A 12539-nucleotide genomic window follows, 5' to 3' on the forward strand; every position below is an offset into this window, starting at 1 on the left:
AGTCAGGAATGATCTAATACAGCCAGAAACCAAGGCATGGAGAGAGCAATATAGCCAACTGAATAACAGTGAGAACACAAGGAAGGGGGGTGGGGGGTAGGACGGACTCCAGTTCTCTTATATATAGACACTTTAACAAATCTACGACAGTGAGAGAGAGAGAGAGAGAGAGAGAGAGAGAGAGAGAGAGAGAGAGAGAGAGAGAGAGAGAGAGAGAGAGAGAGAGAGAGAGAGAGAGAGAGAGAGAGAGAGAGAGAGAGAGAGAGAGACCCTTATTCAGATCTGATCGCAGTACAAATTTGTTCTCAAAATGGGCAAAACCATGTGCACTGCAGGTGGGGCAGATGTAACATGTGCAGAGTTAGAGTTGCATTTGGGTGGGGTGTGTTGAAACTGAAATCTAAATTGCAGTGTAAAAATAATGCAGCCAGTATTTACCCTGCACAGAAACAAAATAACTCACCCAAATCTAACTCTCTCTGCACATGTTACATCTGCCCCACCTGCAGTGCATATGGTTTTGCCCATTTTGAGAACAAATTTGTATGGAGATCAGATCTGAATAAGGGTGAGATAGCGAGAGAGACAGACTGGGGAAATGTTCTCTAGCCGTTACTGTAATGACAACACAGCACACAATTACACAACCTGCTCACAGAACCGCACCGCAGGGATTTACCATACACATGACTGAAATGTGATTTTCATACAGATAAATCCAGCGCCATATGTCTGACACTCTCAGAAAGTAAAAGGATTAGGTGGAATCTGCTCGGACTGTTTCTGAAACACTGAAAGCCTCTTACTTCTTGGGGACAATGCCACATGCATTATTAACAGCAATAACACACAATGAAAACCATTCACTGCTGCGTAAGGGATCACAGAAGAACAAGGTGACAAGAGGAATACAGCGTTCCATCAGGCCCAGAGTACACACTAACCAGCGAGGTGATGTTACGCTGCATTGGGTCCTAGGCTCACACCACCCCCATACACGGAGCTCACATCTGCTGTGTTACTAACATATTGCAGGCGGTGGGAATGAATTAAGCAGGGGGGGGGGGTCCTGTCATGACCCCAAACTTTAGCATCACAGCTGCCACTTTAACAGCCATATGCCCCACCATCTCTCTAGCTATTAAGCCTGTACAAGGGAGGACATAAATACAGTATACACGTATACCGCGATTGACCCACGTGGGGTAGGGAAGTTCGTGAAATCATTATGCCAAAATGTACAGAGAAATGAATACTACAAAATAGTAGGGTAGAGAAACAGAAAGGCATAAGGGGCACATTATGGAATGTATCATATTCCATGTTGGTGGGTATTGGCATGGTTGCAGTAGTTCCAGTTACAAACGCCCCATTTAAAAGAAGGTGTGTGGGTAACCTAGCAACAGTGCACTGTGTTATCAGTTACAATGTGTCCGCCCAGTGTTGTCAAACTCATGGCCCTCCTGCTGTTGTGAAACTACACATCCCAGCATGCCCTGCCACAGATTTTATATAATGGATTGCTAAAACTGTGGCACGGCATGCTGCGACGTGTAGTTCAACAACAGCTGGAGGGCCGTGAGTTTGACAGCACTGACTTACACCTTTCCTATTCTGCGTCACTTGTCACGTCACGCATGGCGCGGCTAAGCCACTCCCTCCCAGCGCCAATTGGATGGACTCTCAGCAGATTAAAGCAGGAAATTAAGAAAACTCCGAAGGCATCCATGGTGTGCTAAAAGGCTACATTTGAGGAAAGGTGTGCTAACTGTATGGTGCAGAGATCTGTACAATACAGACATATTTATTTATTAATAGCATTAACAATATTTTGCGAACATTAGCCGCTGTATATGCAGACAAGGTGAATGACTGCGATCAGCATATGTAACAGCTGTAAATTAAAAAAAATCTCAAGTTGTCCTTTGTCCTGTGCGTCGACAATTGTGGTGTCGACTTTGACAATGTTTACATTACGAAGATGATGATCTATTGACCGTCATCCTAGCACCTGAATACGGTTTATTTTCTTACTTTCAGTAAATTCGCCCGGGGTATTAAGAGTCTGTTCCAGCACGCATGAGTGGGACTCTCAGGGGTACAGTCACCAAGATGGGAGGTTGCCCACAGCAACCAATCAGATTGTACCTGGAGTGCTTGGGAAGAGCGGAGGCTGTAAAATGCTTGCTACAATAGGACAGACTGTATACAGAGGGTATATGGCCCTTTGCAGCAGCGGGATCCTTTCCTTACATCGAGGAAGTGGGGTTCGTTTTCCACATTATTGAAGAAGTAGAAGAAGAAAACAAACAGGTTTAGGAGTATTTCTAAATTGATCATTACTCGACTCACACATGTCTGAACGCAGTAACTGAGAAACACAGATTTTCTTCTTTATTTAACATATTCAGTTTTCATGAAAAAAAAAGGTTCTGAATGAGCCCCTTTCTCCGATGAACCAATGCTAAACATCTTACTTAGTGACCGCAGAACGATCACCATCTTGTACAGAAACTGGCAACGTTTAATTAAGGAGAGAAATGACCTTGTGGGGATTTTCGTTTCCAAATATCATTCTGCAAGTTCTAGATGGGATTAAGATCCGCGCTCCGACAGGTTCACTCCAGGACGCTTATTTTAGCGCAAGTCACTGCAACGTGCTTTATGTCATTGTGTCATTGTTCTGCAGGAACGTAAATCTGTTACAGACGGCAGCAGGTTCTCCACCAATATCTGTATGTATCCTCCTCCAGCAATTCTGTGCTGTATTCTATACAGGCTAAAGGTCCATACACACTAGGCGATTATGCCCAGCGTGTATGAACAGTGATGATGTCAATCACCGCTGCGGGGAAAGCCGCTCAGTGCATACACACTGGGCAACTTTCCCCCTGCCCGGCGCCGACGGAGGGGGGGGAGGGACGGCGTTGCATAGCGCAGAGCTATGTAAAGCCGTCCTCAACTCTTTTCCGGCGATGATGCGGGGAGCGCGCAGCAGCGCTCAACGCTGGGGCATACACACTGGGCGGCTTTGAGCTGAAAGACGCTCAAACCTGCTGTTTTGAGCGTCTTTCAGCTCAAAGTCGCCTAGTGTGTATGGGCCTTTAGTCTTGAATCATGAAAGTCCCCACCATAGGCGAATGCTCCCACCACTATATGTCTCAGTAGTGTTCTTGGGATGAGCCAAGGTTATTTTTTTGTTTGTTTAAATTAGAACCTGCACATCTCTAATTGTTAAAGATTTTTCCCTAATTTGTACATCTCAATAATATGAATGTTCTTTGATCTTCACGATGAAGCTCAAAAGGCTAGATCAACAACCCCTACTGCCCCAGAGGGTCTGCGGATAATTACACTGCGGTCTCATAGATCCAAATTGGGAATTATTACAATTGGTTTTAACCTGCCTCAGTTTGTTCTTTTACCGTATACTTAAGGCCAGATAATTTCTGTTGATGGGTTCTTCTTTATATTTTATGTATTTATATATTTGTTAGACACTAGTGTTTGTTAGACTTTAGTGTTTTGCTGTGTTTTTTCTCCACAACAAACTGCTTGGCCAGATGATGGGTAAAGATCTGAATCAGGTTTAATATTTGAATAGGTTTTCTTCTTTTTGGCATATGAACAAGGGAAGCGTAATTAAATTCCGGTCTCATTCCTGCAGCAGAATCGCCTTTATATAAATGCATGCAAAAGGTTTCAGGGCGTCAATGTGTAAATGCAAAGAGTAGACGGTGATTAGAACGGACATCGCGGCTCTCGCAGAACAAGGTCGGCGTTTCAGGAATGTTACAGACACACATTACAATTCGGCTTGGGATACATTCGCTCTCCATACAGAGGCAAGTGTGTGTCTGTGTGTGTGTGTTTGTGTGTGTGAGAGAGACACAACCTCACAGTTTGCTGCAGAGTAAAGAATTGTGCTGCACAATCTTTTGTGGCTCTGCAGACGGGATGCAGTGTAAATCCCGGCGGTCGGGATCCCGGCGTTAAGAATCCCGACACTTTCTCCCTTGTTACCTAGAACGGCGCCCATCGCGGGCATCGCATGCCATTATAATGGCATGCGATGCGACCGATGCCCGCGATTTCACATAGAAATGAATGGATTAAAGGTAAATCGCGTTGGTCATATCGCATGCGGCCAAAAAACCGCATGCGATGCGACCGACGCGATTACCGCGATTTACACAGGGAACCATGTTAAATGGCCCAATTGACCCGATTTTACATAGGGAACAATGTTAAATGGCCCACAGACTCCAAATAGCCACCCTGAAGTGTAAAATGGCCCCCCCAATTGTTAACGCCACCCCACGATCAACGTCAACCCGAAGCGTGGCGAGCGCAGCGAGCCCGCGAGGGGCGGCAGTACGCGCCCTCCAACCTTTTCATACCCCCTCTATCCACGTCGGCGTGGAGTTGAGAATAGAACGTGTGGCGAGCGCAGCGAGGGGACGCGGATACCTGTAATGGAATCCGCGTCCGCTCGCCACGCTTCGGGCTCGGTGGCTCGCCACACTTTCTATTCTCAACTCCACGCCGACGTGGATATTGGGGGTATGAAAAGGTCGGAGGACTCGTACCGCCGCCCCTCGCCACGCTTCGGGTTGACGTTGATCGTGGGGTGGCGTTAACAATTGGGGGGGCCATTTCACACTTCAGGGTGGGTATTTGGGGTCTGTGGGCCATTTAACATTGTTCCCTATGTGAAATCGGGTCAATTGGGCCATTTAACATTGTTCCCTATGTAAAATCGCGGTAATCGCGTCGGTCGCATCGCATGCGATTTTTTGGCTGCATGCGATGCGACCGACGCAATTTTTTTCCTTGCGATGCCTAGGATCAAAATCGTCGGCGCCGTTCTAGGTAACAAGTACCGAATAAATTAGTGTGCCGAGCGTAGCGAGGCACCGGGCCCGCTGCGTGGCGAGCGCAGCGAGCCCGCAAGGGGGGGGGGGGGGGGGGGGCGATCCACGTACCCCCCTTGTCGGCATTTTGGTTGTCGGGATTCTGAACGCCGGGATGCCGACCGCCGGGATTTAATACTGAATCCCTGCAGACTAATGGACCCCACACACACAGCAATATTCAGGCATTTTCTCAGCGATTTGACATTATTTTACTAAATCGCTCAGAAAATGCCTGTAAAATTGAGGTGAGTGTGTGTATGTGTGTGTGAGTGTGTGTGTGTGTGTGTGTGTGTGAGTGAGTGAGTGTGTGTATGCGCGGTCTCACAGGCCTGAAACTGACCGCAGGTTATTAATCAGTCGGGGCCACTGCCCCTGACACCTTACTGGGCCGAGAGACCTCAGCACTCTGAGTGATGTAGCATCGCACAGAACACTCTCCCTACACATGTGTGGGGACGCGCATCGACCCAGGTTTGTTGCTAGTGGAAATGCAAAATCCTGGGTCAGTCGCTCCAACCTGGGTAGTTACATGGGTTGGACCAGGGGCAGTGGAAACTGGTAACCGACCCGGGTCCTGTTCACTGCAATGTAGAAGCGGCTTCTCGGATATGCGCTCATCCACCAGCACCACCCCAGCCCCGATGACATCACCCGCCCGGCTTTATGTCGGGTTGGGGTGCCAACGTGAAAGTGTTTGCAAGCCGGGTCACACCCGGGTACAAAATCCTGGGTGCAGCCCGGCTTGCAAGTGGAAAGGGGGTATTAGTGGCTTGTAGATTATTCTAGGGCAGGATAGATAGACTGTTCCTATCTACAGTATTTATGTGGGGGAGAGGGATGAGATTCTTGTGACCTCTTCTTCAAACTGTACATTTCCCATACGCTATATAGCCTGGCATAGATTTGCCATTAGATAACATGCTCCAGCTGCTGGGAACATAGAAGGTGAGAGGCCCAGCACAGACAACACCCAGAACAAAGGCAGCCAGCAGCTCTGATCAGTGGGAAGGTCCAGTAGCTGTGAAGCAGCAGTGGCCGTGTCTGACCACCTCTGCTCCAAGGTCACACGCGACTGCTCCTTGCCTTTGGTCTAAGCAGTGACCCATTTTTAGCATCCTCCGCCCCCCTGGCAGGCTAATTACAGGGCTCTGTCCCTTTGATGCAGACATTTGGCAGAAAGGAGCAGAGTAATTATACTGAGCCAAGCAGAGGTCATCTCAGAAGGCTTGTCAGGGTTCTCCAACTCATCACCGTTCTACATGTGCCAGAAATGCAATAAACAAAAAGTGTACGTAACTTAATAGCCAGCTCCTGAATTTGTACAGGTAATAGCTGCCTAGAGCACAGGTATGTGTGTTCCTAGTGGGCAGCGAGGGTTAGAAGCATTCCCCTCTGCCAGGCTAGGGGTGCAAGTTAATCTATGAAAGTAAAACCTGTGCAGATGTTCATTACAATCCCGAGCCAAGCGTCACGCAGAATAAGTGACTTAAGGCCAAGGCCTCACATGACCTGCGGCGTATTAATGCTGCGTGACACAATTAGCGAGTTATCTGCAGGCACCACCTATAGGATTAATACACTGGATTACCCATTAACAGAAGTGCAGGGCTCCTGTTTGGGAATGGGAGAGAGCGTGAGAACCAAGGACAGATTGTTACCAGGGAGCAGCAAGGAGAGAGCCCCAGTTCTCAGCTGGTGATACAAATATTATTGTACAGCCAGAAGTTTATAGCAAACGGTTGGAATGGATTTGTGGAGCAGGAAGAACCGGGCACTGAGAAAGGTCTGGTACAACACTAAAGTGGTAAATGTTTGTATATTTCCATCGGTTTCCTTACATATAACAAGATTCCATTATCAGCTTCAGCCCTGAGGGACAAGACAATAGTGGGCTGTTTGTATAACACGCATGTGCGTCACTCTGGAGAATCTCCATATAACCTTGAGCAAAGGAGAAATCCCTGAACATCTTCATATACGATAACCAGGACTCTGCAACACAGACTGACTTTGTTCTCAGCAAACGCTATTACTAATTAGACAGAGACACAGGTTTTCCAGTTGTAGGTTGTGTCAGGTAGAGTTAAACATTACAACATAAGTGACGGGATGAGAACACAGAAATAATTATTTTAAAAGCAGTTTGTTTTACTTCAATATTTAAAAAAACAAGTGTATTTTTTTTTTTTGCATAAATGCTGTGGTTTATGTTTTCTACCACTAGATGGTGCTGTTCTTCCAGGATGGAGGAAAGTTGTGACAGCACTAACAATATGGCAGAGTCTAATTAATAATAATAATAATAATAATAATAATAATAATAATAATAATAAGGTGGCATCAAGGTGTTAGACATGCAGCATTCAAAGTGGGACAGACATGTCTGCTGAATGGAGCCTACAGGTGCCCATACACTTCTCTGACTTGTCCTAAGGATTTCCCCTGAGCTAAAGATGACCAAACCAGTGTGTAAATCTGCGCCGAGCCGATCTCCGTGGCCTGCGGTTATTAGAGATTCCCTGCTGTTAGCCGACAAGCTGACCCTACCGATGACAACTGAGTCTAAATAAGTCTAAGAGGCTGCGAGTGGCCCAAGAAGACAGTGGACACACTGGGCAGGAGGCATGGGAGGGGCCCTAAGGACAGTGGGCAGAAGACCTGGGAGATGTATGTGGCCATTAGGTCAACTGACATGGACATTCTGCCAAAAAGGCCGAATGTCCATGTCAACAAACACAAAACATGAGTAAAACTCATGTGGACCTTTTCCACGCCAACCTTTTTCTTTTCACCATGACAACCTTGACTTTCGACGTAGACACCATCGACCTAATTATCCGCACCCCCTGGGATGGCAGCGGCAGGAGGCAGCTGTAAGTCGACGCAAAGATTATTTTACAAATTTTATTAAATGAATGTAAAAGGAGGACTGTAATTTGTAACTAATGTGTAACATATGTTGGGATACATTTAACGGCGTACACTGTGATCTATAAGCGATTATACTGTACATCACCCTCAAAAGTTACTATTTATACACATTACTTTTCACCAAAAGGTATGCCAGGGATGAGGCGCGGTGTCCTCACATTGGCACATCCCCACTACTTTCTAATTATACAGAAAGCAGCCGACATGAATTATTCCATCACCGACACCCACAACCTATACACAGGTAACCATAGAACTATATACATCCCTAATAGTTCATACCGACAGCCTGCGGGGGCAAACCCACCGCTAAGCAGAACCCTGGTCACATTGTGTCACATCCCTTCGCCAGCTGAGAGATAACCGCACGTCTCTGTGCAAGGTGATTGGCTGCCTGTCTATATAGGTTCCGGGCTCGGTATAATGTATGCAGAGGACGGCCAGATGCAGTAGCCTCCAGTCCATGTCACAATGCATTGAGAACAATGGGGAGCAGCGGCCAGAGGAGATGTCAAAACAATCCCAGACCGTGACAACTAACCAGACAACAATGGCATTAATTCTGCATAATCAGCGCTGCACTCTACGCCCAGGCACAGGGTGTAATAGTCACTGGGGTTATGTGCTCATCGCAGCCATCTCATAGACCTGGGCACCAAGCACACACTCTAATCAATGTAATGCCGGCGGCCATGATCAAATATCACATGGATTCCGACTGGGGGGTGGTGAACGGTTTTGAGAGAAGTGAGGCACCATGCCCGAAGCATGGGAGAGTGAATCGAGGTGCCAGGGTACGCACTACACCTATTGGGGGGTCCACAGGGACACCAAAAAAACTTAGATCCACCTTTTCTAAAAACTTTCGCATGTACAACATTTTGCCAATGTCGACCTTTTAGTGTCGACCTTCTGCCTACCTAGATACTGTAGACCAGGCATGTCCAAACTATGGCCCTCCAGCTGTTGTGAAACTACAAGTCCCATCATGCCTTGCCACAGTTTTGCTATTAGGGAATGCTAAAGCTATTGCAAGGCATGCTGGGATGTGTAGTTTCACAACAGCTGGAGGGCCGCAGTTTGGACATGCCTGTTGTAGACCTTTCAAAACCACACCCAGCCTACAGACCCCCCCACCCCAATGTACAGCCCTCATCTACCAGAATATAAGAAGGAAGCTTATACCCAAAATTTTACGGTATAAACATCAGACCAGACATCCAGTTATAAAAGGTAATAAAACACTGATAATATAATTTCTCTGTATAAACAAGAACTTTACCAAGATGGGGATAGAACCATGATGCACATTGCCCAAATCATAGCAACCAGTAATGTGAATGGTTTGGGGGACAGCGGCTTTGATGGTTGGTGCTACTGTTGCATGTAAAGGCAGTTGGCAGTTGGCATCTCCTCTTAAACAGTCCTGTCCAACGTCACTGTTCCCCAGGTCACCCGGCAGGTGCACAGCTGCACTCATTACTCACTGACACATTTTAAAAGACTCACAGGTGGAGCCAATTACGTCACTTGTGATTCCGTGAGGGAACATGGAAAACACGCACTGTGTGGGGTCCTGAGGACAGAGTTTGAGAACCTGTACAATAATCCATCCCATAACCAATGGCCTACCTGCTGGTAGAAGAAATTAAGGGTGGGCTTGTCCTCCGTGAATTGGTTCAGAAACCCTTTGGGTAAATATCGAATCCTCAGTTCATACCTAGAAGACAGAAGCAACAGATAAATATGGCACAATCCACTGATCAGGCCACAGTGGGAGGAAAGGTGCTTGTACTAAAACCATTAAGGTCCGATTACATCAGAGTACTGGCAGCCGGCGCTGACGTCAGCAGATCCTACAGTCAGCGAGCGCTAATGGAAAGGACTGAAATTTCCTCACATCAAAAGAGGACAAAAAGCCGCTTAAGCCTTTTCAGCGACTTTGCAATAGGTTATAGTAACCCCCGCCCTGCCCACATTGCCATCTGCTCCGTCCGTTATACCGGGAGGGAGCTAGATCCCTACATCTGCTAATCCCTCCTGCTGTCCTACTAACCCGGACAATAAAATATTAATTTACAGGCTACATAAGGCACACTCTATGACATATAATCTCCCCCCCCCCCTTGCTGGTGGATGAGTAGATCACGTAGCACTTCCACGTTAATAGATCAGATGTGTAGTCGATATGGAGAGAACTTACTCAGTCGCGCTTGCGAGCCAAAATAATAAGTGGAATGGGCGCAATCTGCCAATGACGGCACACACCAACGCGGTCATCAGCCAACCAGACTTCCATCCCACCCCAATTAAAACGACTACATAAACTCCTCCCAAACTGCGTCATACCAACCAGATCATACCAGCTATTTTTATTTTCAGTGCCGCAATGAAACCAGTTAAGCACAAGACGAGGCTTTTGCACAATTTTCGAAATTGGAACTCAAACGCTGTGAAATGTTATTGTTCCTATACGGATGCAGCAAGGCGTAAAGGCGGAAATAATATGGCGCACAACACAGTGACATAAGCTTTTATTTAAATCTCACGTCAGTTTATGTTAGAACTAAATGAGTTTTCGCACTCGGCAGAAGACGTAAATGAAATGATCAGAAAGGGAATTTATTTGTACAATCTCAGAACCGGCGTCTGCTGCCGGCGACCGATTGAATATTAAATATCTTATGCATCCCCTACCGCGATAAGGCTTGCCATAAAAACAAAGGCATTAATTAAAATGAAATATTACGATTCCAGATCAAATTAATTACAGCGAGGACGGGGCTGTGGCGCTACCCGCTGTACGCTCTGCTTCCTCCCCGGGCGCAGTGACTTGTGGAGAACAGATAGATGTGTTGGCGGAGGATTTGTTGAACATAAAACAAGAAAAACACAGGGCTTTACACCAGGCGGGACGCGAATGATAATAATACCCTCTAGATTAAATCTCAATCACATGGAATGGATTCATTTAGTTCTAGAGTATCGGTGTAATCAGTAGGCCGCAAAATAAGTTGCTGATGGACCAGGCGCACGCATTAGTAAGCAACATCCATCTCTATTGGTGTTGTGGGGAAAATCTACCTGATTTTATCGAAGAAGTTTGTTCCTTTTTCTACATATGGTGAGTGGGACCGATTCAGGTGTATTGTGACCACTCAGGGCCGCGTTTGAGGCTGCAACTACAATCCTGTAGTGGCTACAACGTCTCCGGCTTTGCCGATGCAGGAGCTAGGCCTACACAGAACTTTGATTATTAATGGATCTGCGGCAGATGCTTCCCCGTTTGAACACAGACGCCAGGATTTGCAAAGCCACCAGTGGGCTTCTCAATGCACATTGCATGTTATCGCCTAGCAGCTGCGCAGACATTTGCAGCTTTCTGCCCATCAACAAATCGGGCCCCTCGATCAGTACAGAGATAAAGGCATAAGGCTGTTCTGTGTATAATAGCTTTTTTCATGGACCTTTGTTATCAGATTAATAATTTTTAACAATGCACAATGGGCAAGATGTACGAAGTCTGAAAAATTGATAAAATAAAAAGTGATAAACCACCAGTAAGCTCCCAACTGCCATTTGGGTACTTGTTTCCTAGCACGGAGCCACCGATTTTTAAAAGTATCCATCGGGTCGATCGCATCGCATGCCAACCAAATCGTTTGCGATGGACCCGATTTTTACATTGGAATCAATGTAAAATGGTCCCCGAGACCCGATTTTACATTGATTTCAATGTAAAAAGCCCCAAAACCCCCCATTTTAATACCAAACCCCCCTCATCTTTCAAATGCACCCCCCACCATTGTTAACGCCACCCCACTATTGACGCCAACCCGAAGCGTGGCGAGTGCAGCGAGGCCGCGAGGGGCGGCGGTACGTGTCCTCCGACCTTTTCATACCCCTACTATCCACGTCGGCGTGGAGTTGAAATTGTATAGTGTGGCGAGCGCAGCGAGCCCGAAGCGTGACGAGCGCACACGGATACCTTCACAGGTATCCGCGTCCCTTCGCGGGCTTCACAGGTATAACTATATAAAATCAACTCCACGCCGACGTGGATAGTAGGGGTGTGAAAAGGTCGGAGGACGCGTACCGCTGCCGCTCGCCACGCTTCGGGTTGGCGTCAATAGTGGGGTGGCGTTAACAATGGGGGGGGGGGCGGCATTAAACATACTTTTTAACCATATTCAATGTGAAATGGGCCATATTGGCCCATTTCACATTGTCACCTATGTAAAATCGGGTTGATCGCATCGCGGGCCATTATAATGGCCCGCGACCGCTGCGATCAACCCGATTTTCACTTTAAAAATAATTTTACATTGTTCCCTATGGGAAAATCGCGTTGATCGCGTCGGTCGCATCGCGGCCCCTTATTAGGGGCCGCGATGGACGCGTTCAACCCAATTTTGTCTTTCACCGGCAAATTAGCTGGTGATTGACACAAAATCGGGTCCATCGTGTTGATTGTATGCCTTAAGTGCCTTAAACTTAAGGCATACAATCAACGAGATGGGCACTGTGCTAGGAAACAAGTACCGCCATTTGTTTCAAATACAACCTGAAGCCTGACAGTTAGGAGCTGGTTGGCTGGTGGTTTATCACTCTCCATTCTATCACTTTTCAAGCTTGGTACATCTCCCCCAATATCATTACATGTAAATAGTTACTGAACAGCATTTTATGCCA

General features: G+C 46.8%; 1 protein-coding gene across 13 annotated transcripts in view; it reads right to left on the reverse strand.

Moving 5' to 3' along the window:
* Positions 1-12539, reverse strand: part of PTK2 (protein tyrosine kinase 2) — a 188512-nt gene that overhangs the window by 86720 nt on the left and 89253 nt on the right. For all 13 annotated transcript variants that reach the window (XM_083144914.1, XM_083144911.1, XM_083144910.1 and 10 more), the window contains one exon: positions 9480-9567. In XM_083144914.1, coding sequence (XP_083001040.1) covers positions 9480-9567 — 88 coding nt within the window. The remainder of the gene's footprint in view (positions 1-9479; positions 9568-12539) is intronic.

The sequence above is a fragment of the Crinia signifera genome, chromosome 5 (genome assembly GCF_055691185.1).
Source record: "Crinia signifera chromosome 5, ASM5569118v1, whole genome shotgun sequence".
Classification (NCBI taxonomy): Eukaryota; Metazoa; Chordata; class Amphibia; order Anura; family Myobatrachidae; genus Crinia; species Crinia signifera.